The 26,623-nt window shown below is 53.0% G+C and overlaps 3 protein-coding genes across 4 annotated transcripts; 2 read left to right on the forward strand and 1 right to left on the reverse strand.

Annotated features, from left to right (window-relative positions):
* Positions 1-3,252: 3,252 nt before the first annotated feature.
* Positions 3,253-6,996, forward strand: VPS37D (VPS37D subunit of ESCRT-I; the record flags this gene model as incomplete). Of its 2 annotated transcripts, XM_082670267.1 has the most annotated exons (4): positions 3,253-3,390; positions 4,717-4,888; positions 5,362-5,444; positions 6,050-6,996. In XM_082670267.1, the coding sequence occupies 4 exons, from the start codon at positions 3,253-3,255 to the stop codon at positions 6,410-6,412; spliced, it is 756 nt and encodes a 251-aa protein (XP_082526393.1). In that variant the 3' UTR covers positions 6,413-6,996. The 2 variants fall into 2 exon arrangements, with proteins under 2 accessions (XP_082526393.1, XP_082526394.1); XM_082670268.1 differs by lacking the exons at positions 4,717-4,888; positions 5,362-5,444.
* A 573-nt stretch (positions 6,997-7,569) lies between these two features.
* Positions 7,570-14,895, reverse strand: DNAJC30 (DnaJ heat shock protein family (Hsp40) member C30). Its single transcript, XM_082669520.1, has 3 exons — positions 13,696-14,895; positions 10,918-11,074; positions 7,570-7,629 (listed from the first exon to the last, which is right to left on the reverse strand). The coding sequence occupies exon 1, from the start codon at positions 14,877-14,879 to the stop codon at positions 14,199-14,201; it is 681 nt and encodes a 226-aa protein (XP_082525646.1). The 5' UTR covers positions 14,880-14,895; the 3' UTR covers positions 7,570-7,629; positions 10,918-11,074; positions 13,696-14,198.
* Positions 14,896-15,029: 134 nt separating this feature from the next.
* On the forward strand, positions 15,030-26,329 carry BUD23 (BUD23 rRNA methyltransferase and ribosome maturation factor). The gene is made up of 12 exons (XM_082669521.1): positions 15,030-15,136; positions 15,238-15,275; positions 16,619-16,714; positions 16,810-16,892; positions 16,988-17,084; positions 19,044-19,140; positions 20,371-20,421; positions 21,172-21,257; positions 21,490-21,535; positions 21,702-21,760; positions 25,811-25,900; positions 26,035-26,329. Exons 1-12 carry the CDS (start codon positions 15,089-15,091, stop codon positions 26,087-26,089), a joined length of 846 nt encoding a protein of 281 aa, XP_082525647.1. The 5' UTR covers positions 15,030-15,088; the 3' UTR covers positions 26,090-26,329.
* The last annotated feature ends 294 nt before the right edge of the window (positions 26,330-26,623 follow it).

Genomic DNA, 26,623 nt, shown 5'->3' on the forward strand with positions numbered 1-26,623 from the left:
ATTGGCAGGGGTGCACTCTCTCTGGAGTCTCCAAAGGAGAATCAATTTCCTTGCCTTTTCTGGTTTCTAGAGGCTGCCTGCTCGTGGCTTCTTCCTCCAGCTTCAAAGCCAGCAACGTAGTGTCTTCAAATTTCTCTGTCACTCTGACCCTCCGATTTTACTGTCAAACCTCCTTCTCTGATTCTGACCCTCCTGCCTCCCCCTTATAAGGACTCTTGTGATTACACTGGCCCCACCTGGATGATCCAGGATAATCTCTCCATCTCGAGATCCTTGATTTAATCACATCTGCAAAGTTCCTTTCACCATGGAAGGTAACAAGTTCACAGGTTCCAGGGATTAGGATGTGGACACCTTTGGGGTCTATTATTCTGTCCACTGCAGAGGGGAACAGCTGGGTAGTGTGATATGAACACCTTTGAATTACGAGTTTGTCAAACTGCCCTCCAAAGTGAATTGATTCTCTCTCCCAATAGCAGTACAAAAGCATTCCTGTCACTTCCCATCCTCACCAACACTTGATATTATCTGACTTTTTAATTTTTGCCAACTTGACACCTGTGAAATGTCTGGACTCTGACTGCTATGCGGTCAAGAAAGAGATGATGGTCAATGGCGCTGAATGTGACAAAGAAGGGCCCTGGCAGTAAGAAGCAGTCCATGACCTTGGCTAGTGCAGTGCCCTTGGAGTTGTGGTGGTGGGGGGCGGTGAAGTCAGACTGAGTCAAGGAATAAGGGGGGGGCGGGTATGAGGAAATGGATGCAGGGAGTACAGAGTCTAGATGGTATGTTAGTAGGCTTGGACTGCCATAACAAAATACCACACACTGGGTGGCTGAAACAAAAGATACCTATTTCTCATAATTCTGGAGGCTGGAAAGCCCAAGATCAAGGTGCCAGCAGATTTGGCTTCTCGTGAGAGCTCTCTTCCTGGTTTGCAGACAGTGGCCTTCTAGCTGTGACCTCACACTGGTGGAGAGAAAAAGAACTTTGGTCTCTTTTCCTCTTCTTATAAGGGCACTAATCCCATCATCAGGCCCCATCCTCATGACCTCATCTAAACCTAATTACCTCTCAAAGGCCCCACGTCCAAATATCATTACATTGGGGTTAGGGCTTCGACATACCAGTTTTGGGGGGAAGTACTCAATTCATAACAGGGTATTTTCAAAATATTGGGTGGGGGTGGTGAAAGGGAGGTATCAGTCTAAAGGCAGAAATTAAAGGTGAAAGAGACAGACAAAGAAAGAGACATAACTACCACAGTGGGGGAGGCATCCTGGAGGGGCAGGTGAAGGTGAGACCCATAGCAAGGGTACCTGGGCTGGCTTTGGAATGAGGGGAGGTTCCTCCTCCTGGAGGAAGGAGAGAAGAAAGGGCACTGGGGCAGGTGCAGAGAAGATCCAAAGAGGTGGAGCAGGAAGTGGCAGAAGCTCTCCCATGTGATGGGCAGTGGAGTCACCTACTGAGGGGGCAGGAGTGGGTGTAGGAGGTCTGAGGAGTGTGGGGAAGTTTCACAGGGGCCGTTGTTGTGGGATTCCACAGGGGGCCCACTGGGCTGAACAAAGGGGGATTGGTGATGAAGAGGGGACAAGCCAAGGCAGGAGCTCCCATCAGATCTCACCAGGGCCTCTTAGAGTGAAGACTGCCTCTTGCCCGGCCAAAGGAGGGCCGGACAGGGGGAGTGTCTAGGAGACCCCTGGAAGCTTAGTGGAAACAGTGGGTCTGGAGGACGCAGACCAGAACCAGGGAGATCATAGCCAGGAAACTGTGAAGTGTGGAAGAGCTCTTGATAATACCCAGGACCGTGGTGGAGGGACATCAGGGACTGTGGGGCACACAATGCTGCCTGGGGAGGTAGAGAGGGCTTCCTGGAGGTGGTGATGTTCCAGCTGAATCTTGAAAAGGAAAACCAAATTTCACTTGCCATAAAAATGTGGAAGAAGTGTTGCCTTCACAGTCTATCAGCAAGTCTGTCCTGCCCCACTCCATCAGTTTTGTCTCTTTCTCAGACATCTCCACCACGCCCCCTGTGCTCTGGCTGGATTGGGAGAGTCCTTGTTGGGCACTTTCAGCTTCTATGCCTTGGCTTATGGACTTCTCTTTGGTTTCACTATTTTCGCCTTCAACTTCAGAACTCCTATTCATCCCTCAAAACCCAGCTCAAATGTCACCTCTGCTGGTGAGCCTTTCTGTGCCCTGGTGCCATCTTGGTCCTTTCTTAGTAGTGTGGTGAAGTGGAAAAAGCTCACTCACTACTGTTTGATTTTAGACAGGTGACAATCTCTGAGTGTCTGTTTCCTGACAATGGCACTGGCCAAGCCTAGTTGTGAAGATAAGGTACATGACATCCTCAGGCATCACATGGGACTCACAAAGGAAGACATCGAGCCATGACACCCACCATTCTGTCTTGTACTAAAGTAAGCTGAGTGAGAATGTGACTCTGCCTTAATCCATGAGCTCTTAGAGAGTAGAGACAATGCCCTGACAGGGCCCAGCCCAGTGCCCAGCATGGAGGTATCGTGTGCTCCGTGGACACTGCACATACAGGAAGAACTGAGATTGTCTGTCATTTACTTGTAATGTGACTTTGGGGAGGTGACATCATCTCTGAGAATCTGTTCCTTCATCTTTAAAATAACAATAACTCGTATTAGGTATTCATCTAACTACAGGTAAGGGACTCAACAATTCACTACCTCTATTCCTCACATTGTGTTATCATCATCCTATTTTATGGAAAGGAAAACTGAGGCTGGGGGAAGTGAATGACTTGTCCAAGTTAGCAGCGGGCAGGAGCTCCTGGCACCCGGCCAAATTCAGAAAATTGTGCGAATTCACGGGGTAAATGTGAAATAGCCTTGCAAACTGTAAAGGCCTGGGGTGGGAGAGTCCGTGCCTGGGGGTGTGGTGAATGATGGCCGGGAGGAGAGGAAAGGAGAGGCGCCTTAGATATCCGGACGCCGTGAGGAGGATGGGTTGCCAGGCGATCTGCGGATGCGGGAGGCGCGGCAAGGCGCGGCTCGGCCGGGGTGGGAAGAGGAGCGGCCTGCCCCCTCCCCATCCCACCCCCAGCCTCCACGCCGCGGCCCCTTTAAGAGCGGGCGGGGCGCCCTCTGGCGGCGGAGCGGCGCGCGCTGCCGGAGCCAGAGCCCCAGCCGGATCCCGGAGCCGGAGCGGAGCGGAGCCGGGGCGGAGCGGGCCGAGCGGGCCGAGCCAGCAGCCGAGCTGGGGGCGCGGGCGGGCGGCATGTACCGGGCCCGGGCGGCGCGGGCGGGGCCGGAGCCCGGCAGCCCGGGGCGCTTTGGGATCCTCAGCACCGGGCAGCTCCGGGACCTGCTTCAGGATGAGCCCAAGCTGGACCGGATCGTGCGGCTCAGCAGGAAGGTAGCGCGGGGGGCGCGGGCGGGGGGCTCGGGGGACGGGCCGCGGCCTGCCGGACCTGCCGACCGACCGAAGGGCCGCACCGGCCGGGCCGAGGGGCCTCCGGAGCCTGGCACGTACGAGTGGGCCCGGTGGAGCCGCCCCCGGGGGAGGGGGCTTCCTGAGCTGGCCTGGGGCGGGTGGGGCGCCGGAGACCCAGGGAGGCGCCCGTGCACCCCCGGGATGGCCGCGAGGCGTGTCCTACAGCGGCTGCTCCAGGGAGGTGTGTTCCGGGGGGCGGGGGGCGGCTGTTTGTGGGGGCCCTGGCTCGCACACCCACGTCTGTAGGGCCAGAAAGGGGAGGCGCCTTCCATGGGGAGAACTAGGGGCCTGTGTGACACCTGGGGGGGCCGTTGGGAGGGCTTCCGTGGTCTGGGAGTGTAAGAGGGGGCTTTGTGTCTTCCGGTGGGGAGGGGTACTCAAAGCTGAGGCGTGTATTCCATAGGCCACCATAAGAGAAAGTTGTATATTTCACAGGAGATAGGCCCGGGCTGGTTGTCTGCGGGGGGGCAGAAAGGGAAAGTGTACATTGGAGAGAGGCAGGCAGGAGGGGCGTGTGCATCCTATAGGGGACAGATGGAGGGTAGTGCGTTCTCCAGGGGCAGGGAGTGGAGGCTCGGCCCGCCTAGTAACAGAAGGAAATAGCGTTCTCCAGGGCCAGGAAAGAAAGGGGTCTGCTTTCTGCAAGAGAAGGAAAGCTGGGAGCAGGTGCTAGGGGATCAGGGAGGAAAAGGGGGTGTGTATTCCTTGGGGTGTGGGGATTCCACTGGAGGGCAGAGGAGGGGGTGCGAGGGAAGAGAGGGGGGTTTGAGGGGGTGCTGTGCAGGGACAGGGTGAAGACATCACTGGAGAGTAAGAGCAGGGGGTGGGAGTGTTTTCGGCACAAACACCTGAGGAGGAAACAGACAAAGGCCTGGAATGAGAGGGAAGCTGCCCATGCATGGAAAATGGGACAGAGGAGGGAGGGGGACTCCTCGGGGACCTGAGCAGACATATTAATTGAAAATTAAAAATTAACTAACATTTGTAGAGGCCTTCGTAGTTTTCCTCACTTAAGTCTCACAACAACCCTATAAGGTAGATGTTTTTAGCTCACTTTGTGGAAGAGGAAACTGAGGCAAAGTGGGGTCTGGGCTCTTATCGTTCCTCCACCTGTTGGCTCGCCATCCTGAGATTGGGGCAGGAAAGCCAAGCTTTCGGCTTGGCCCGTGGGCACTGTCGCCCACAGTGGCAGTAGGTGGCCATGGGCAGACTCCCTGAATGGGCCTCTGGGCTCTTCCCTGCCGGCAGTTCCAGGGCCTGCAGCTGGAGCGCGAGGCATGCCTGGCCTCCAACTACGCTCTAGCCAAGGAGAACCTGGCACTGCGGCCCCGCCTGGAGATGGGCCGCGCTGCCCTGGCCATCAAGTACCAGGAGCTTCGGGAGGTGGCCGAGAGCTGTGCAGACAAGCTGCAGCGACTGGGTGAGGGACGGCCGGGAGAACTGCCTGGGGTGGGGGGCAGCTGGCCATCTGGCTGGGTGGCCTTGGGAAGTGCCAGGCTCTGAAGGTCGGGACTTGGGCAGACCTATTCCCCAGGCAAGTTTGAGGGGTGCTACTGCTGGAAAATTACCGAGTTGGGAAAGTGAGCAGTCGATGGGGAGAGCTGGGTTCGAGAGGCCAAAATGGGGCCCCAAACCCAAGGGCCTGGGGTGCTTTAGGAGACAAAGCCCCTGCTCCCTCTTTCGCACTAGGACTGGGGGGAGGAGCATAGATGGATCCGGCAGGCGCGTTGTGCAGATGAGGAAACTGAGGCTCCAGAGAGGGGAGGGAAAGCGTAGAATCACACACAGGGTCAGTGAGAGTCAGGTCTGGGCCCTGGGGCTCTGCTCTGTCTGCCCTGAGTGACAGGCCCTAAGGGCAGGGGCTAGTTCACTATGTCCCTCTGTGGCCCTCAGAGGAGAGCATGCACCGCTGGAGCCCCCACTGCGCGCTGGGCTGGCTGCAGGCTGAGCTGGAGGAAGCTGAGCAGGAGGCTGAGGTGAGAGAAGGGGCAGCTGGGCCTGGGGACCGGGAGGGGGGCCCCATCCTATCATCATCCCCCTCCCCTCAATTCTTACATTGCAGGCTTGAGAGCCCCCCTTCCAGGAAGCCTGCCCTGAGTGCCTGGCTCCCAGGAGTGCCCGCTGCATTGCTGTCCGCACTGGACACAAGGCCCACCGTCCCCACCTGTAACTTTTCCCCCAACTTCCTGTGAACATCTCAGGGCAGCTTAGGCTGGGTCTACAGAGGAGCTGGGACAGATGTCTCAGAGCTGGGTTGGGAGCACAGTGCTCAGTGAGTTGAAGAGGTGGAGGAGGAGGGCCCTGGCCCTGATGAGAGACACCTGTCTACTTCAAGTGTGTCTCCATCTCTGATCCCGCCTCATCCCTGGCCCAGCAGGTCTGGTGATAGTAAGGAAATCAAGGCTTGAGAGTAGAGGACGTTCATCCTCAGCACTGTGGCAGGCCCAGGCTGGAACTCAGGTGCCCCATGCCCGAGCTGTGGGTGGTCGCCATCGGGAAGGGTTCAGGGTGGGAGGAGAGAGGACCAGCCCTCAGTCTTTGGTCATGTTCTTCCCAAACTGTCCTTTCCCTCCTGTCCCAGGAGCACATGGAGCAGCTGCTGCTGGGGGAGCAGAGCCTGGAGGCTTTCCTGCCCGCTTTCCAACGAGGCCGTGCCCTGGCCCACCTGAGGCGGACCCAGGCGGAGAAGCTGCAGGAGCTGCTGCGGCGCCGGGAGCGATCTGGCCAGCCAGCCCCCACTGCTGCTGCGGATCCCCCCAAATCCTTCCCCGCTGCCGCTGTCCTGCCCACTGGGGCCGCCCGGGGGCCACCAGCAGTGCCCCGGAGCCTGCCCCCCTTGGACTCCCGCCCAGTGCCCCCGCTGAAGGGCTCCCCCGGGTGCCCTCTAGGCCCAGCCCCTCTGCTGAGCCCTCGGCCCTCGCAGCCAGAGCCCCCCCACCGGTAGGATCCAGGGTATGGCTCCCCACTGGGGGGCCCAGACAAACTTGATGCGTGGCTCCTCCTCCTCCCCCACCGCCGGGGTGGGGGGAGGGGCAGGCCCCTCCCCCTGGCCCTAGGCAGGCCCTGGCCCTGGAGGCTGAACTGGGGAGGAGGGTCACCTGGAAGATGCCCAGAGAGAGGGCCGGGAGTGGGGTGGGCAGGGTATTATGCCTCTGCCGCTGAGGAAACTCTGCCTTTTTCTCCCCGGCTGGGGCCTCCCGGGTGATGGGCCAGCCCCAGTGAAAGAACTTTACTCATGGGGGCCTGGGAAGATGCCCACTTCCTTCAAGGGCCCTGCCTAGGGGGCCTATCGCCCCCTGCCACTCCACTAGGCTTGCACAATGCCAAGGCTGACAGGAGTGTTTTCCATCATGTCCTGAGCCTACCTTTCCCCCAGTTCTGGGGTCCACCACCTAGGAGCCAGGTGGTCAGGCCCCGCTCATGCTCCAGACCCTGGGGCAAGGTAGGCCAGGGGCTTCTGACCTGCACCAGGTGAGAGTGGGCCCTCCCCCGGAAAGACCATTCTGTATTTTTCTGTCCCCGTCTCCTTAGAATGGAAACTTTTTGAGGGCAGGTCCTTGTCTTTGTATGTTCTGTCCCCAGCCCCGCCTCCCAGGGGCCGTCAATAAATGTGATGATGAGGATGATGATGCTGCCTGACTTCTCTCTGCTCCCTCATCCAGCCACTCTGCTGTTGCAGCCTCCACATCTCAGCTCCTGTGCTTCCTACTCTTGGGATGCCCTCCTTTCCTCTCTGCCCATCCAAAGCCTGGCTGTCCAGGTCCAGCACTGCTTCTGCCTCTTCCATGAAGCCTTTTCTGATTACCAACCCATGGGAGTCTTCCCTAACTCTTAAACTTCCCAGCACTTCTGGCCAGAAGCACACTCTGCTCCATCACTGTTCTCCAACTGCCTCACCTGTATGCACCTTCTTTTCCTGGGTGGCCTGTAAGCCCAGTCAGGATGGTACCTGCTCCTTCTCTGGCCTGCCAAATGACCACCCCACTGAGTGATGGAGAGGGTTCCACAGGGCTGGAGCTAGCTGTCTTCAGCTTGGGTAAACATTAGGTGACCAGCTTGGCCGATGACTGTGGACAAGAAGATGAGAGAGTGGGAATACGTCTTGGATCAGCTTAGGTCAAGTCTAATGAGATGAAGTTTGGCAGGAAGTCACAGAAGGTCCTGCGGGTAAGAGGGGACAGTCAGAGTGCTGTAGAAGCTAACGTGATCTTGGTCCATGTTAGTGGGGCTATAACCATCTAGAATGAGGCAAGTGCTGGTTTGGCTTTACTTTTTACTGAAGTTTTAAACTCTAAGGGAACCCCAAAACAGCACCTTTGGAGTATAATGAGAAAGAGGATTGGGGCTAAGTCCCCTACGGAGCAGTTGAGGGATCTGTTTTACACACAAGTATGCGATGGCTAGCCTCTGAGTCTCTAAAGGACTGCTTCACATAGAGCAAGACGTTAGAGTCAAGACCAACGGGTGGGAACCACTGGGAGCCAGATTTTGGCTCAGTATGAGGCTCTTGATCCACGGGTGCTGCGGCTGGTAGGCTGGTCCCCATCCCTAAAGATGAGTGAGCAGCACCTGAGTGACTGCTTGATGAGCTCTTAAGAAATACAGGCAATAGTTAGAGGGACTGGCCCATCCGAGCTTTTGGAAGCCCAAGTCCAGTCGGATTCACCCCCAGCAGGGGCAAAGCACTGACAGTGCCCACTTGAGAAGCTTCATCCCACAGTGGCCGTGGTTCTCCTGCTCTCACTGCTAGCACTTGACGTGCTGGAGACAAGGGACGCTGGGGAGGACACCAGGTGCCTGCCTGAGATGACAGAAGACTGAACAGCCCCAGAAGACCTCCCACATTCTCCACACAGCCTGGGGCAAGCTGGGCCCCTCTCGGCCTGGCCTCCCACTCTGGTCCATGCTTCTAGGGAGTTTTTCGTTTGTAACCAAAAGGAAGAAGGGCTAATGGTGGTCATGCCTAAGCCTCCCTCCACTATTGTGAATTGGGGAGCAGCCTCTACAAGGTAGAGGCTAATGTCCACAGTCTGGTTCAGCCTCCCCTCCCCAGGGCAGATAAGAAGAAGAGGAAGGAATGACCCAGGCAAGGGAGGGACTGGGAAGGGAGAAAAGTTTTACCATGAGAACCAGATGGGGTCTTTCAGAAGGCCTTCCACACCCCTCACCTTCCTCAAGAGCTCAGACTCAGTTTTAGAGCGCACAGGGAGTGAGGCCCTCTGTATTCAGCTCCAGCATGAAAAACACCAAAGACCTGAGGCAGGTGGGTATAGATACCACCAGAGTGGAATGGGCCTAGTTCTGGGCCATGGGAAAGACTTAGAGTTGGATGGTTAATAAACTTGATTAACCCCTCTGCTTGAAGGTACATGGAATATTCTGGAAAGTTCCAGGCAGTCTGGGCTCTCCTGCCAGATCACTTCTGGAACTTTCTATTTCCAGGTCTGGGGTCACAGGGAATGCTCCTGGCTGTAATCCTCTGTGAGAGAGAATAAACTTGAGGTAGACCCTCAAGGGGCCCATGAGAAAGGTCCTACCTATTGTAGGCCACCAGTGCTTTTACAAACCAAAACCAAAACCAAAAAATTGCCCAAAGGGCTTCTCTCGTGGCTCAGTGGTTAAGAATCCACCTGCCAATGCAGGGGACACAGGTTCGAGCCCTGGTCCAGGAAGATCCCACATGTGGTGGAGCAACTAAGCCCGTGCACCACAACTGCTGAGCCTGTGCTCTAGAGCCCGCGAACCACAACTCTGAAGCCCCCGTGCCTAGAACCTGTGTTCTGCAACAAGAGAAGCCACTGCACTGACAAGCCTGCGCACTGCAATGAAGAGTAGCCCCCACTCACCGCAACTAGAGAAAGCCCACACACAGCAACGAAGACCCAACACAGCCAAAAAAAAAAAAAAAAAATTGCTCAAATAACACAACTCTCACTCCTTTTTGATAAAAACAAGGTGTTCCTCCCCCTCAAGAAAGTCTATGTGTACCTCCTTGTTTGGAAATCACTAGCTTCTGCATATTTTCCTAAGCCTCCCACCTTGTTTTCCAAATTTGAAACATAATAACATTAAATGTACTTTTGTGTGTGCCTGCTAATCAAGGCTTACTGAGCTCAACCTTTACCACTGAATCATGTGGTCACTGCAAAGCCATGGCTAAGAACTTGCCCCTGACCTCCCAGGCTAGAGAGAATCTGACGGTTTCCAAGAGACCAAGTTGGACTAGCTGAGGGTTTATCCCAATTTATACAAGGATTTTACACAAAAGATTGAGTGCAGGAATTGGTGCTATTGTACCAAGGGACCTCTGGCTTTGTTTGGGACCTTGCCACTGCTGTAGAACTCTCAAAAGATTCTTCTTGTCCCACAATGAAAATAAGACTTATACTCTGCCTCCCTGCATAAAGTGTGAGCTCTTTTAATAACATAGGAGGTAACCTAGGGATCTGCAAATTCAAATGCCTGTAGGGGCCAGAAGGTTACAGTGCAAAGCAGCTCTGTTTCCACAAAGTACACCCTTCCCCATTTTCCTGGAAATGCATGATCCCCCCCACCTTTTTTGTTTTTCCTCTTAATAGACATGGGATACAGAGAGAGATTTCTCTAAGAGTAAAATGGTGCAAGTGTGTGCATCACGGCCTCTGACACATCCCCTCTGCTGGTGAGAGTGCAGGGGACCAGGGAGCAAGGTCCCATCTGAAAGGCAGACCTTACAGCTTCTCCCAGACTGTCACGAAAGTATGGGAGGAAGCTCAATGGTGGCACATTTTCTCACTTTTTTGAGAGGAGTCAGAAATCTAGATTTTTATGCAAAGTCTTCCAAGTTTTGAATATTGCCTAAAGTTAAGACACTGTGCTAGCCGCAGCCAAATGCTGTGTGCAGGTCAGCTGTGGCCTGTGAACCACGAATCTCGGTCAGTTCTTCGTCCTCTGGAAACAGGCCTTCTTTTGTCTAGCAGCAGTCCCCTCCCAGGACCGAGGATGTGAACACTGACAGGGCAGAGGCAGGATGGGAGGGCCAACCCACCTCAAGACTAGCGACGGAGCCCCAGGTTTGTATAGCCTTAAGAGACAGTGGCGAGATGGCTAGATCCATAGTGACGCTATGACCTTACAACAGATGGTGAAGGTGAGCTCTCTGCTTCTGGGGGATGAGAGCACCTAGCAATCCCCAGCATATGCAAGTTCATGAGGTCCAGACTCAGGTCTTGCTACCACCCTAAAACACTAACAGAGGGACCCCAGCTGCTTTGCACAAACCCGATGGCCCCCAGGGCTCCAAGCCTGGCCTGAGAGCCAAGCCGCTGAGGGCAGGCAAGGCACGCCTTCTACAGTCCTGCTCAGAGGCAGGAGACAGTGTGTGACCTCATCACAGGGCTGAGGAACTGAGAGGGCAAAGGCCAGGAGAGCGCACTGAATTCCAGGGAGTGAAGTAACACCGCTACTTACCAGCTGTCCCTTCTCTCAGCCTCCCTTCATGGGATCTGGTGACATTCCTGGAAGCCCAAAGGCCCGAGACAAGACCCCTACTCCGCCATTTTCCATAAGCAGGTGTGGTGGCCACTCACTTGGGCTCCACCCTTGGTGTCTCAGCTTCAGGCTGTGGCTATAAGGGATGGAGATATATATACATGGTCAGTAATGACCACCGGACAACTCACTGGCCTAAGGTAGGCTATTCTTATTCATCTTGGCTCATGCTGGGACCATTACAGAGGGCAAGGCGCACTCAGCGAATGAGATGCCAGAACCGCAGAAGGAAGCAAGAAATCTTACTCCTTCAGCACTGGGATGTGTAAAGGATCTTTTCACCCTGCAATAAATAAAGGACAATGGAGGGGAAAACAGTTAGGCTCAGGAGGAATAAAATGAAGTCCTGATCAAGCCCAAAGACACTACCACAATTGCCTAGACATGTACACCTTGACTCCTATGCTCTTGTCCGCGTCGCCCCATTAGGATCTGTGTGTGCCGCTCACTCAGCCTGGCACTCTTCTTCACGCCTTACCCAATGAGCACAGCATGGAGCATGCTGGGCCCCTCTTGTCCAAAGTCTCTCTTCCTAGGTCCAAACTTATAGTTTTGTTTCAGTTTGTGACCAAAGGGAGAAAAGGGACTGAAGCTGACCATGTCTCAGCCTTCCTCCTCTACCAGGAACTGGGGAGCAGCCCCTAGAAGGCAGGGGCTAATGTCCATGGCCTGGTTTAGCCTCTCCTCCCCAGGGCAGCTAAGAAGCTGAGAAAGGACAACTGCAGGGGGACCAGAAAGGGAGAAATGATGTAACAGGAACCAGGTGGGGAGGGTCCTTCAAAAAGCCTCCCACACATCTCCCCTCCCATGAAGAGCCCAGATTGAGTTTCAGGGATGGTAGGGAGTGGGGCCTCTCAGAGTTTAGCTCTGGCCTAAAAAAAACAGAGGCAGGCAGAATGGCACTATAGAATAGAGTGGGCCTAGTTCTAGGCCTAAGGAGAGGCTTAGAGTTGGATGATTAATAAATTTTATTGACTACCCTGGTTGGAGTTGCATGGAAAGTTCCAGAAGTTTCACAGAGTCTGGACCCCACTACTCCAAACCTTCTGGGTCTACCTCCATGTTCTGGGGCCCAAGGGGATGTTCTTCACTGTGATTTTCACTGAGAGAAAACGAACTTGAGAGATCTATGTCAAAGAGCCCATGAGAAAGATCCCAGATTATCACAGACCACTAGTGCTTTCACAAACAAGACCCAAAAGAACCCCAACTCCATTTGATCGAAACTTTGATAGAATCTTGTCCCAAGGACACTGTTATGCCCCAACTCCTTGGCTGAAAATCACCAGCCTCTGTACTTTTTACTAAGCTTCACTTCCTGTAGTTTGTGTTTTGAAAAGACTTTCCCTCTTGTTTTCCAGATATGAAACATAGTAACATTAAATGTTCTTTTTTAAAGTACATATGCCCTTTCCCCCAAACCAAGGCTTCATGAGCCCAGCATGTCTGAACCAGAGTAGGCTTAAATCTTTACCACTGAATCATATGGTCACTGCAAAGCCACGACTAAGAGTTTGCCCCCAACCTCCAAGGCTAGAGAAAACAGAATGGTTCCCAAGAGACCAAGTTGCACTAGCTATGGGTTTCTCCCAATTTATCCAAGGACTGCCACAAAAGATTGAGTGCAGGCACTGGTGTTAATATAGCAAAGCACCTCTGGCTTTGTTTAGAACCTACTTAGGCCCTTACCTTTGCAGAAGATCTCCTGCAAAGGTTTTCCTACCCCACAGCTTTACGCTCCACAGTACATACCTGAGTACCTACCATCTCACAGCTAAGCCACACCCCACGTGCAGTGATGCACGGTTAAGAGAACTGGATTACCACAGCTCTAGCCAAGTGACAACCCACTGCACCAATTAGGAAAAGAGGAAACAAAGAACAACCAAAAAACCCTCAGCCAGCTCTGAATAAGGAAGTGCGCTTCCATCCTGTGCCTCCTGTCACTCAACAGTCCGGTCTACTCAAACTCCCCCAATTCCCACAGCTTCAAGTAGCCATGTTTCAAGGACTTGGCTTGTAGGACCTGCGATAAGCACTGCCAGCGAAACAGGAGGCTGGGCCACACTCAGGTGACTCAAAACTCCCAGTTCGTTGCTCTATTTTGGGGAAGGGAGGAGCTGCACAGTTAGCAATGGGGCTGGCTGGTCAAGGGATGACCAGGCGCCAGGCACAGTGTCCCAAGGACAAACCTGACTCTACTGGCACTATATATATATATATATATATATATATATATATATATATATATATATATATATATGTATGCATGTATATATATATATATTTTTTTTTTCTTTTTCCCCCCTGCTGCTGCACCATGTGGGATCTTAGTTCTTCAACCAGGGATTGAACCTGTGCCCCCTGCAGTGGAAGCACGGAGTCTTAGTCACTGGACCGCCAGGGAAGACCCTGGCATCATACTTTAATCACTGAGCCTATTAGAACATGGATAATCAAGTGTGACAGACCGAAAGAGAGCAAACGATTTGCTCCTCTGCCATCACGCCCACAGAGTAACCTCTCCGTGGTCATACATTAGATAAGCATGGGAACAGGAAGGCTCATTCCTTACTCTCATGACCTTGCTTTCTTTCCCACTCACACTCACCACCAACAGAAGGCGGAGTGGGGTCTGACCACCAAAGAATGGCCAGGTTCCCACAGATCACATCCTTACCCTACACTGGGTCTCACCTGTGGCTTGGGGAACTCACAGAAAGACAAGTTTCTTATCACCCCAGAATTTTTCTTTTGGCAGTCACAATTGGTCACATTGCACGTTTCAAGGTTACAGAGGAGCCCCACGCTACACACGTGGGGCAGGAGCAGACGAGTCTTGCTCGGAGCTTTACAGGAAAGCCACAGCAAGTGTTCCAGAAATTGACAACATCTGGAAGCAGGCACCCCAGGGCCTCCAGGAAACCCCTCACTCTCGGGCTTTCGGGACTCCTCATTGGGAGCCTTTTTCTTGGGCATCAAAAAGCCTCCTTTTCTGGACCAGAGGGGTAGGGATATGCAGGTCAATGGCTAAGCTGGCCGGGTGGGGAAGGGAAAGGGGAGAGCAGTTCCTTCGGACCCCAGGAGAGGTAGACAACAGCAGACAATGGAGGCAACGGGTTCAAGAAGACAGGAAAGGCCGTTTTCTTGGGGGTTGGGGGGGCGGTGGCGCGGCTGCTCCCCTTCCCTCCGCTCTCCGATTAAAAACGAAAACCCATGATGATGAAAACAGTGAGCAGAACCACGAATAAAGCCGTGTCTCGGGTCTCGTCCCAGCGTAAGCCTTTCTTGGCCCGGTCCTCCTGCTGCTTGCGAAGGGCCTCCCGCCGGGCCCTCAGGCGCCGCTCGCGCTCCAGCTGCTCGCCGTAGTGCGCCTGGTAGAAGGCGTCAAAGTCGAACATGGTGCGGTTGGCTCCCGACGAGGCCTGACCGCGGCCCTGGGTCCGAGAGGCAGGCGGCTGGGTGCGGGGCGAGTCGGGGTCGGTGGCGGGCGTCTTGGAGGGCCGGACCCCGGGGCCGCGCAGGTCCTCGTCGCTGAGCAGGCCGCGGTCATACTTGCGACGCAGGGTGGTACTGCCCAGCACCACGTAGGCCTGGGAGATGCGCGTGAACCGCTCGGCAGCCTCGGCGCTCCCGGCGTTGCGGTCCGGGTGGTAAAGGAAGCTCTGCCGGTAGTAAGCCGCCTTGATCTGCGCCTGCGTGGCCGTGGAGGGGACGCCGAGCAGCTCATAGAGCGCCGTGCGCGAGTACGGGCCGTCGCTCCGGGAATAAGTTCTCGCTTTTAGGCCCAGGCCCAATCCCAAGTTTTGTGGAACCCCCCGGGCCTGCCACAACCTCCACAGAAATAGCCGTGACCATCTCACATCGCGCTGGGCGGCCATCTTGAATGAGTCAGGCGGGCGGTGCAAGATGAACTGGCCAATGGGAGGCGTGCGTTTTTCGCATCCTGTCGGCCCTTGTAGCCAATCGAGTAAAAGAGAAGGCGGGGAGATGGGTGGAGCATGCGTATTACGAGGCGGGCGCCAGGCCGAGGACATAAAAGCCGGACACCCGAAAGAAATCGCGCGAGTGTTGTTGCAGAGGCGTGGGGATGGCGGCACGTGGGCAGAGACCCGAGCACAGCGGGCCTCCGGAGCTGGTGAGGCCTGTCTTCCGCGGACACCCCTCTCCTCTTCTGGGGCCTCCGCGTCTTGATTTCTTCCTCGACTCCCCACCCTTTTTCTTTTCTCGTCCCTGCAGTTTTACGACAAGAATGAAGCCCGGAAATACGTGCGCAAGTAAGTGGAGCTTGGATGTTGCGAGGCGTCAGGGGTCGGGAACCGGCAAGTTGCTCTGGTTGCGGAGGTTGCTTGGAAAGCACGCAGAATTTGGGGGTGGGGGAAGGAAGAGACCTGAGTTGATCCCACTTTTGACACTGGAAGGGTCAATTTTAAACTTTAGAATGGGTCTCAGTAACCTTAGCATCAGAATGGGAGGGATCACGCCTACTTTCTCTCGTACGACAGCTTATTTTAAGCATGTGATAAAACAGGACGCAGTGGAGATGTGTAAGGGATCAGTGCTGTTGGGGGGAAGGAAATAATATTCATGGAATGCTTACTGTACGCCGCAGTTTACATTATCTCAGTAAATCCTTAGGGCAGCTGTTGGTAGAGTATCTGAATTTCGTAGAGGAGAGTTTTTTGTACAATTATGAAGTTAGTTAACAGATGACGGCTAGAGCAAGGACTTCCAAACCTTTTTTTCCGATACAGTATTCTGTAAGAAAGTTCTGCAGATACCTCTTTTCTCTTTTTTGTTCAAATTGGACTATCAGAGTCAGCAAAAACCCTTTGGTCAGTTGTCATTATGTAGCAAATAGAAACTTTTTTCCAGTTGCAGAGCCCTGTGTTAGGCATTTTGAAAACTGGTACATGTGACTCTCCCTGGATCTTGGGAAAGCCAGATACACTCTAGACCTCTTCTGTTCAATATGGTAACCAGTAGTCATCAGCCATCTATTGAAACGTATTTAATATGATACACTTAATGTGAAGAAAATGTAGAATGCCTTATTGTTTTTTATGTTATGTATTGAAATGATGTTTTGAGTATACTGGATTAAATAAAGTGTAATATTGAATATGTTGGGTTAACTATTACTACAGTTAACTTTACATATTTAATTTCTTTTTAAACGTAGCTTCTAGAATGTCCCAAGTGGCTTGCGTTATGTTTCTCATGGACAGCACTGCTATAATTCTTATTGTGTCTTCTTCACCCTTCTATATGGGAGTAGCTACAGTGGGTAATTCTTCTAGAAGACATGTATTTAAGTAATACAATGTCAGAGCCTGGTAGAGTTGAAAATACCCAATGGTTGGTCATTAGATAAATGATTTGTTAACTTCACATTAGCTCTGCAGCTACTGCAGTTTTAATTTGTGTCAGAACAAAATAACACGTTGTATTACATGGACTTCTGGGGTCACTTTTAAATAGTTGTAGTCCAGTTTGTTGACCGGGAAAGGGTACCTCAGGATGATTGTTCCTTTTTCTCTTTCTTTGGCTTTTCTTGGTCTGGGTGAGGTTTTAGCCCAGAGCTCCTTTACCACTTGCTTGTGTTTCTGCCTTTTTATAGCTCACGGATGATTGATGTCCAAACCAAGATGGCTGGGCGAGCGTTGGAGCTCCTCTGTCTGCCTGAGGGTCAACCTTGTTATCTGTTGGATATTGGGTGAGATCCTGGGGCTCACTTCAGATAGTCCAGGTGGGTGGTGGGATGTCTTTGCTACTCACAGTGTTGAGTCCCCATTTGATTGTGTCTTCCAGCTGTGGTTCTGGGCTGAGTGGAGATTACCTCTCAGATGAGGGGCACTACTGGGTGGGCATTGACATCAGCCCTGCCATGCTGGGTAAGTATGTCCTGTTTGGCACTGGAGTGGACTCCCCTGCATGAGTATGGAACAGTGATGCAGATTGATTCCTCACCTACTCTTCTCCAATGTAGATGTGGCCCTGGACCGAGACACGGAGGGAGACCTGCTTCTGGGGGACATGGGTCAGGGCATCCCCTTCAAACCGGGCTCCTTTGATGGTTGTATCAGGTGAGAGTCTTCAGGTCCTGCTTTTAGTCCTGCAGGCCAGTGCTTCCCAAACCTGGCTGTGCAGCAGAATCACACAGAATACTTAAAAATACACATCCCCCAGGATTTTCAGATGTATAAGGTCAGAGCAACGCCCCCAAATATGTATTTTTTTGTATTTCAAAACTATTCCTGTGATTATCTTGCACTGCCAGGTTCAGGCACCACGGTATAAGTTTCTCTGCTTTGTGTGGGGGGGGGGTGTGGGGGAGTGGTCTTCTGAGCCTCTAGGAGCCATTTTGTGGGTCCCAGCAGCCATCTTGTTGACTTCTTTTCAAAGGACTTTGTAGTGGAGAGTGACCCCAATTGCTCCAGTCTCTTTGGTGGCTTAGGAGTCGTTTCTGTGGCGTCAGGTCCAAGTTTTGAATGTGTACGTAGTGCTTTGATAACAGATCTTAGAACACTGAAATTACAGTTAGAAACGTGAAGTTGTTCTTTGTCTTCTGTGGTAAGTTCTGTTTAGTATTTGGTTTAGTGTTTTGTTGGTGGGGTGGAGGTAGGGGCTAGGGTAGGAAGTCATAGTTTAATCATTACCTGGGGGAAGACCTCCTGTGATAATAGATTGAGCTGTAGCGATACACAGTAGGAATCTGGGTGAGGAGTACAAATCTGGATTTGAAGGGTTTTTTTAGGGTATGGGATTAGCTTACATGTGGGAACAAAACAGGAGGGGAGAAAAAACATTTCAAAGATAGCAATTACTTTTTAGTAATGATCAGGTGAGATGTTCTAAGCTGCAGAAAACCAAAGGCCAGCAATTTGGTCTTGTATGTTTCAGGAGTAAATAGTCATTTTTAGTTTGTTTTTAAGAGGAGGGGTGGTATGGCAGGCTTTTTCTTTTCAACATTTGTTACCTGCAAGAAATTGTCCAAGGTGCTATGCTGTTTGTGGAAATAAAGGTCCCTGTTTTTAAGACTCCATGGTTTTTTAGGTGCTATAAGATGTGGACCAAGTTACTAAACGTGAGCCCCAGTGTGGGGTGTGTACTAGGGAATCATGGGACCCACCAGAGTTATGAAGAGAAGTAAGAGCACAGGAAAGCAGGAGGGGCCGGGGCTGGGCCCTGAGGTTGGGAGGAATTTGGATAGTCAAGGAGAGGGTTTCAGAGTGAAGGAACAGTGTGAGCAAAAGCACATAAGTGGGTGGGGAAAGGAGTCTAATAGGTGTAGGGAGGAATGAGAAATTCTACGGAAGATGAGATTGTGTGGGGTCGGTTCCTAGAGGCTTTTAACTCCATCCTGAGAAGTTTGGGTTTTACTCAGTAGTTGATGGGGAGCTGGGGAGTGACGAGATCGGGTCTGTGTTGTAGGAGGATTATTTAAAAGAAGAGAGAAGACGCGAGAGGAGAGATAAGTTAGGTTGTCGAAGCGATGGAGGCGGTAATGAGTGCTGACCAAGGAGAGTAGTGGAGGAACGTAAAAGCTGGGAGAGGCGGTCGGACACACCAGCAGGGTTTGGGGTTCTGTAGATGTATGTGCACAGCAGTGAGGAGCGGCATGTCGGAAAGGAGGACATACTAGCTGCTTGAGGCTTTAAATCTGGGGATGGTGGAGACAGTTAGCAGGTACAGTTGAAAGAAGTGATTTAGGAGGAGAGCGAATGGCTTTGTGTAAGTCCAAAGCATATTTCCCTTGATTGGAGGAAGGGAATGAAGGGGTAGGTGGCAGGGAGAGCCTTGACCTGCTGAGTAATGCTAAACTTGAGATGTGTGCAGAAGCAAGGTTGAGGAAATGTTTCCTTGGACTGGCCACGAGAAGTTCACGTTCACCTTCTGTAGACCCTATTTGGTCCAGCGTTGTAGAATAGTGACCTGGAGTGGACCTGCACGTGCCAACAAAGAGTCGTGGGCAGGAGGGTTTCGCCTGGAGATTGAACCTTGCGTATCGCTCCCTTTCCTGACTAGGTCCCTTCCTCTTTCAGCATTTCTGCGGTGCAGTGGCTGTGTAGTGCTAACAAGAAGTCCGACATTCCTGCCAAGCGCCTGTACTGCTTCTTTTCTGCTCTTTACTCTGTTCTGGTGAGTATAAGATCTCCTTCCCACCTGGGCTGGCTGCCTGTCCCTCCCTTGCCCTGCAGATAGCATGAGGAAGTGGAGGTGCCCCGTGGGAATGCCATTTAGATGGGACCACACAGGATGGCAGGACCTCATTGTTGGCTACTTTGGTCCAAGTCTTCAGCCCCCAAAAAAGGAAAGCTTAGGGGGCTGACGCGCTAGTGAAATGCGAAGACACTGATGTCAGAATCTGAGGCTGATCACAACTCCTGTGTCCAGTCTGCTGAATACCAGTCAGAAGCTGGCTTGGGGGCCTGGGCGCCACAGAGGGAGGACAGGGACAGCATTTCGAGGCCACACAGAGGACACCTTCTAGAGTGCTCACATCCTTCAACTCCCACCTTGCCTTCCACCTACTGCCAGTGCTCAGATGGGGAGCAGGGTGGTTATTTACCACTGAGAGCGCCTTTATTAGCTTTTTCTTGTCTTTTATTTATTTGTTTGTTTGTTTATTTATTTATTTGGGCCACACCGCTCGGCTTCAGGCCCCTGCAATGAAAGCGCTCGGTCCTAAGCACTGGACTGCTGGGGAATTCCCTTTCTTGTCTTTAGAAGTGATGGTGTTGATTTCCACTGTTTACTAGGATTAGATGATAGTCTGCGATTCTAAGTCCTAAAAGTGAGTTCTTTCACTTTTTTTTTTTGGATCCGGGTGTTTCTTGGTCCCCTCAGTCCCCTCACCTCACCCCTGGCTTTCTTAGAGTGGGTGGTTCTGGCAGATAGCTGCGTCTTGTGCGTTACATGGTTTCTCTTCCTCTCAGGTCCTGGGGTTAACCCTGAAGTTCTGAGGGCCTTTGTGTTTGGTTTTCTCTCTGCTGAAGTGCTCTTCCCTCAGACATTTAAATAGCCCAGCCGTCTACTACATTCCGGTCTCTGCTCCAGCGTCCCTCAGAGAGAGGCCTATCTTGAGCCAGAAGTAAACTTGATAGTTGCTGTCATGCACCATCCCTTGTCCTAAGTTATTTTTCTTTTTGGCACTTAATCACTACTGTAAATTAGCTACCTCACCCACTAAAATGTGAGCTGCAGAAGTTCGGAGGCTGTCTCTTTTGTCCCTGGCTGTTTCCCAGCCTTGAGAACAGTATACCTTGCACATAATGGGAACTCAATAAATATCTCGTGAATAAGGAAAGGAGGAGTGTCTGGGTCCTGACCCCATGGGATATTTGAAAGATAACCATGTTTCTGTTGCAGGTCCATGGAGCTCGGGCTGTCCTGCAGCTGTACCCTGAGAACTCAGAGCAGGTGAACCCCTTGGCTAGTGGAGGTGCAGGGAAGGGGGAGGGACCCAGAACAGGTAAACATCATCCTGCTCCTCACCCACCTGCCTTCCTGCTGTTGGGAGGTGATGGAACAAGCAACCTTAGGCTGCTTGGTGGGAAGGGAGGGGCTGAGCTCCTGGGAGTGGTCCCCGTGGCCCCTGCTGGCACATTTTGTGACCTAATGTCCTAAGGAAGAGGGAGGGGTACCTGGGGCGAGGGGCGGGGTAGGGGGGTCTGTCTTCTCTTGACAGATAAACCATCTGATATTACTGATTTCCATAACCGAAGAAATAACTGGGGGTGGGGGAGAGGACATCAACAGTTGTCTGTTCTGTGGAGTGTGACGCATGAGCAGTGAGGGGTAGGAGGTACCGACTCTGACAGACAAGTGGCGAGCTGTCCCTGACTAATAACATGAATGAGTCTGCCTCGCAGTTGGTGGCCATTCATCCCCTGAGATTTGAGTCGGGAGGTGGGTCCCTGGGCTAGAAAGTGAGAATCAGGGGGACTTGGTTGGTCTGTAATCCCCCGAGGGAGGTATCTGCCGTGGCTGGTTCTAGGCTGCACCTTCTCTGCGTGGCTTTCGGGGACTCAGAACTGGGAATAGTCTGATAAAGACCCTCACTTCTCCCAGACAAGGTCCATTCTGGGACCAGAGCGGGGCCAGGGGAGGGGGCGGGAAGCTGCTGCTCCCCCAGCCGCCCTGCCTGACTGCGCGCTCTTCTCTCCCCAGTTGGAGCTGATCACGACCCAGGCCACCAGGGCCGGCTTCACTGGTGGTGTGTTGGTGGACTATCCCAACAGCGCCAGAGCCAAGAAGTGAGTGCCGGGAGCCAGGGTGCTGCCCGTGCTGCAGGAGAGAGGGTGGCGGTGTGGCCCTCACAGGCCGCTGATGCGAGCACCAGGGCAGTGCTGAGTTGGGTCACTGGGGCCCCGGGCAGGCAAGAGGCCTGGCTGTGTCTGTATGTGTTTGTGGCAGGGAGGGGGAGGACTTGTCTTGCTCTCTGAGCCTTTCTGAGCCCAGCCCTCACTCTGCACTTTCTTGTTTCAGGTTCTACCTCTGTTTGTTTTCTGGACCTTCGACCTTTATACCAATGGTGAGGGACCTTGAGTTTGTAGGCCCGTCTCTTCTGGCTTCCCTTCTTCTGGGGCCGGGCCGTCTACCTGTTAGAAGGGCTCAGGCCTGGGTGCCAGGCCTTCTGGGGCGGGGCAGGTGGGTTGAGAGATCTCCAGGGTGATCTGAGAGCACTTTGGTTCCTGCAGGCCCAGAACGAAGATAATGAGGAAGAGGAGGCCAGGGAGTCCACGTTCACGGTTGAGAGGTAAGGCTGTCGTTCAGCCCTGCCTAAGGCGCAGGCAGTTGCTGCCACCAGGTTCATTAGACACAGCAGCAAGACTCCTCCGTTTCTCTCTGCTTTCACCAAGCCTGTCAGGGTCCGGTGTGGCAGAGACACCAAGGCGGAAATAGGACCTGGGAACCCTTCAGACCTGTGCCTGCACCTGCCTCCGGCTGAGCTAGTGGAGCCCTTCCGGATGTCTGTGGGCAGCCTTCCTCTCTGCCTGCCCTCTTGCCATACCCAGCAGGCTGTCCCCTCCTCCCAAGGCTGCCTCCTTCACCTACATGCCGGACCCCATCCCCACTTGGCCCCTGTGGCTCTCGTTCCTCTCCCGCATCCTCATGTTTACCCTCCTGAGTCATCCCCATCAGCACACAAACATCCTGCGCGATTTCTCCTGTCTTCAAAAAGGGTCCTTCCTTAACCCCGTAACAGCTCCTGGCGGCCACCCTGTTCATCGGCTTCCCTTTATGACCGAACTCCTCACACTGTCTCCTCTGCCATTCTCACTCCTCTCCTCTGGCTCATGCTTGTCTCATCACAAATTGCTCTCTTTTTTTTCAGTACGCGGGCCTCTCACTGTTGTGGCCTCTCCCGTTGCGGAGCACAGGCTCCGGACGTGCAGGCTCAGTGGCCATGGCTCACGGGCCCAGCCACTCCGCGGCATGTGAGATCTTCCCGCACTGGGGCACGAACCCGTGTCCCCTGCATAGGCAGGCGGACTCTCAACCACTGCGCCACCAGGGAAGCCCCACAGTTTGCTCTCTTGATCAAGGCCACCACCAGGCTGTCTTCGCCAAACCCATGGTCACTTCCCAGTCTTTTTTCCTTCTCCATGTTCATTGTAACTTGCCTGCTCATTAGGAGCTGATGCAGCCGATCGCTCCCCTAACGCTTTCCTCACTTGGCCTCCCACCCAATGTCCCGGTTTTCTGTTAACCTCACTGGCTGTTCCTTCTTGGTCCACTCTGGGGCCCACCCTGGACCCCTTTTCTCTCTGTGCTGCTGCCTTAGACACCAGCTACAGGTTCAGAACCTCCAGGTTTCTATGTTTGGTCTCAATCCCACCTCTGCTTTCCAAACCACCTCCCCTCCTAAATATCCATACCTGGACTTCCACGGGTCTCTGGAACAAAACAGAGCTCTTGGTCTCCATCCCCGAGCTTCCTCCCTCCATTCTTTCCATTCTCAGCCCTTCCTGGTTTCCTTACATTTTACATCTAGTCACTCCATCCCTTTTCCCCACTCCTACCTGGTCTCTGTCTTTGCTGCCTAGATTACTGAAAGCTACCTCACTTGTCTCCTTACTTCTGACTTTGCCTCTTTGAATTCATTTGCTGTGCAGCAAGACGGAGACTTCCCTTTTTCTTTTACGTTTTTGAAATGTAAATCATATCTTGCCATTTCTCAGTTCAGTATCTTCAGTTGAGTTCTTGTTACCTTTATTTTCCCTACCACCTTTCACTGCTCTAAATCATAAGCATTCGTTTACTTGGTATTACTTCTGTCCCCAACTGGAATGAAAACTTGGTGGGGACTTGCACTGTATCCCTGAAACCGGAATAGTGTCTTGTTAGCAAAAGGTGTTCAATATTTGTTGAAGGAACAATTGATTATAAGGTAGTGAAGAATGAGGTGTTTCTTAGTTCTGATTAGTAGGGGTGAAAGGTTTTCAGACTCTTACGACGTTTAAGAGGAAAAATGAGCCGAGAATGGATGAGTTAGGAAGGCCCACCTGTGGTGAAAATCATGAGTGCGGTCCTCCTGTTCACCATGGATTGATGCCCTCTGACCCATTGGCCCTCCGCGGTCATCTCCCTTAGCTTCCTCACCCATTCCCCGTGGGGACTTGGGGGCTCTCCTAGCCGTTTCTGCTCTAAGGTGCCCATTGCTTGCTCTCAGGGAGTGGTCCCGTCTCCTGCTTCCCCTCCGTCTATCTTAGGCTCCCTCTTGTCCTCACGCCGGTGTCTACAGACGACGTGTCCTAACTGTAAACTTAGGTAAGTTGTGGGACCTGATCATCCATTTCTCGTGTTTAAAATTGGGGGGGATGTGCCACCCTCTTGGGCAGTGAGTTGAGTCGAGGGCATGTCTGTACAGGACTCAGCACAGTGCCTGGCGCGGACCTCATTTCCCTACAGGCTCTTCCTTTTGAAGTCCTCGGATTTGAGGAGGGTGGGAGGAGGCCTTTGTCTACTGTAAGGCTGATGGGGCTTCTCCCGGTGCTGTCACTTCTGTCTGATCACATTCAGGCCACTTACTGTAAATAAATAGGTAAATCAAGGAAAAGTATTTTAAACCTTTACCTGACTTATCTCTAATTTCCCCCCCCCGCCCCCCAACAACTTTGCTTGACCTATGTATTCCTTAATCCTCGTCACTCAGCCTCTACTGTACCACTCGTCAGCTGCTCTCTCCAAAGGCTCCGTCCCCTCTGGCATTTGCACTGTGGACTCCGCTCTCCTCTTGGCACCTGTGGTTGGGGTCGCTTACCGTCTTCACTGCTCCCTTTGTCTCCCCTGATGACTCTTTCCCATCGTCCCTCCCGCAGCTCACATCTTGCCCCCTGTTCACTGTGCTACCCCAGAGCTCATCCTTCCTTAGAGACTCCTGGGGATTAGTCCTGCATCTGTTTAGTCCTGCATCTCCAGCAGCCTGCTTTGCACCTGGCACATCAGACTCCTGCCCCCTCACTGTAGGCCTTCTTAACTTTCTTTCGTGAACTGCTATCTGCACACCCCAGAGTCTAGGACATGTTGTGTTCCTCCTGTGGTAGAAAGCCTCGCTGCTTCCTGGAGGGAGAGCACGCTCCTTGCTGGTTGGTGTTCACACCTCCATGAACTGGACCAGCCAGGTGGGATTCTGAGTTGGTGGGTTTTTTTTTTGTTTTTTTTTTTTTGGTGTTTTTTTTTAATCTGACTTTTACTATTAGGTTAGAACAGATGAGAAGTAGGAGCCGGAAGGGTGTGTCATGCAGTCCGGCTTCCACTGGTCCTCAGGCGAGGAGGACACTTACGAGGACGACTCAATCTTCAGCTGACCCTCAGAGTCTCACTTGGACCCTTCCCCTCCTTACACTCAATGACTCCAGGCAACAGGGCTCTTCTGCTCCCTAACCTTCCTCTTCAGTCCTTTCCCTGTGCCTCATTTTCATGTATTGCTTCTTGTCTGGAATGCTGGCCCGCCTTCTGCATGAAGCAGCTTATCTCTGTGGCCCTTTCCTTTTCCCCATCACTGCCTTAGCAGCTCCTGGCCTCCCTGCTCTTGCTTTGCCTTATGCGGACGGTCGCTACCACAGCCCAGCCGTGGACTCTTCAGGGGCAGGGCTGGTTCACAGCCACTGTAGAACGTCCACGGGCCGTGCACGCAGGTACTCAGGGAATGGTTACTCAGAGGGCAAGCAGCTTCCGTGGTGTGTTCGACGCTGAAAACAGTTGGATTCCAACTGCCAGGTGGGGATGTGGTTTGAGGGCTCAGGCTCCCCTGTTCTCAGGGCCTCTCTTCCATAGAGCTGTGGGAGGTCCCTTTTCTCCTCAGCCAAGACTGGAGGCCAAGATCACCCCTTGAGGATCATTGTCAGGGCTGCCACGAGTGGGGCAGCCTTGTTTTCCTACCTCAGACACCTGTAGTTGCTGGGAGCCCCAACCTGGTCTGTACCAAGCGTGCTGGCCTCACAGCCAGACTAGGGCCTGCTTTCCTTGGATCGGCTCTTGTGAGCCCCAAAAGTAGCTTGGCCCCTGCCTGCCCCACAGCAGGTATGTACGTATGCCTAACCACGTGGTCAACCGCGTGGATGCCTGCGAGCGAGGGGGGGACCCCACGTCTCCTGCCTCCTCCTAAACAACCGCTCTGGCCCCAGCAGATGTCACCAGGAAGGGGATGTCCAGAATGGGGGCTTCTGTTGTGGAAGGGGCATCTGAGGCCACCTGGCTCCGGGGAAGCTCACCACACTTACTTGCTGGGATTAACCTGGGTGCCAGCCAGGCCACTCTGTCCTGCTCACAGGACCTGCTCACAGTCGTGTCTCCTGCACAGGGTCCCGTACAGGATGGCGAGGCGGGGAGTGGTGAGGAAGAGCCGAGAGTGGGTGCTGGAGAAGAAGGAGCGCCGGCGGCGGCAGGGCAAGTGAGTGCAGGTGGGGGTGGGAGGTTCTGGCCACCCAGGGCCCGGGGGCTCACCTGCCTCAGGGGTCCCAGGGGGTCTTGTTGTTTTTCCTGAGATGGTTCTGTTCTTCCCGCCCCTGTTACTTCTTCACACAGGGAGGTCCGACCTGACACTCAGTACACCGGCCGCAAGCGCAAGCCCCGCTTCTGAGCAGGCGGCCGCGTCCAGCGGGACAGCTCGGGAACCACACAGTTGTGAGCTGAGCCATCCAGCCCAGGCACTTGCTTCTGGAGGGTTTTCTGCGTATTAAAGTGCCTACTTTATCAGCTGACAAGAATAGTGCTCTAGGAAAGTTCTAAAAAGGTTTAAAGTTCTAAAAGTATTTTCTTCACTAAAAAAAGTTCTGAGAGCATCCTATTTTGTTCTAAAAGCAGTAAACCACTTTCTGTGGAACTCCGGCTCTGGCATTTTCCAGCTCTGTGATCCTAAACAGATTTCTGAAGTTCCTCTATTGGTGGGGGCTTGATTCCCAGGTTATCAGTTAGGGTTTAAAGAACTTAATGTATGAAAGCATTCTTTTAACCTGCAAGGAACAAGGTAGATTAATTTAGGGCTGCTTATATGTGACTTAGATGAAACTATATTATGTATAACAACACCAGGCAAAGTTGGGAAGCATGGGCGGGATGAAATGAAAGGTATCCGTGGTACCCATTGGCCTGAGGCCTCTGCCCAGTCTGGTTT

The sequence above is a fragment of the Grampus griseus genome (assembly GCF_964374135.1).
Source record: "Grampus griseus genome assembly, chromosome: 14".
Lineage (NCBI taxonomy): Eukaryota > Metazoa > Chordata > Mammalia > Artiodactyla > Delphinidae > Grampus > Grampus griseus.

What these genes read in the sequence shown, in the direction of transcription:
- DNAJC30 (XM_082669520.1), bottom strand. Translation starts at nt 14,879, where the DNA reads ATGGCCGCCCAGCGCGATGTGAGATGGTCACGGCTATTTCTGTGGAGG.
- BUD23 (XM_082669521.1), top strand. Translation starts at nt 15,089, where the DNA reads ATGGCGGCACGTGGGCAGAGACCCGAGCACAGCGGGCCTCCGGAGCTG. An exon ending in ACAGCGGGCCTCCGGAGCTG is followed by an intron (nt 15,137 to 15,237) that starts GTGAGGCCTGTC and finishes TCGTCCCTGCAG; the next exon opens with TTTTACGACAAGAATGAAGC. An exon ending in TCCACGTTCACGGTTGAGAG is followed by an intron (nt 21,761 to 25,810) that starts GTAAGGCTGTCG and finishes TCTCCTGCACAG; the next exon opens with GGTCCCGTACAGGATGGCGA.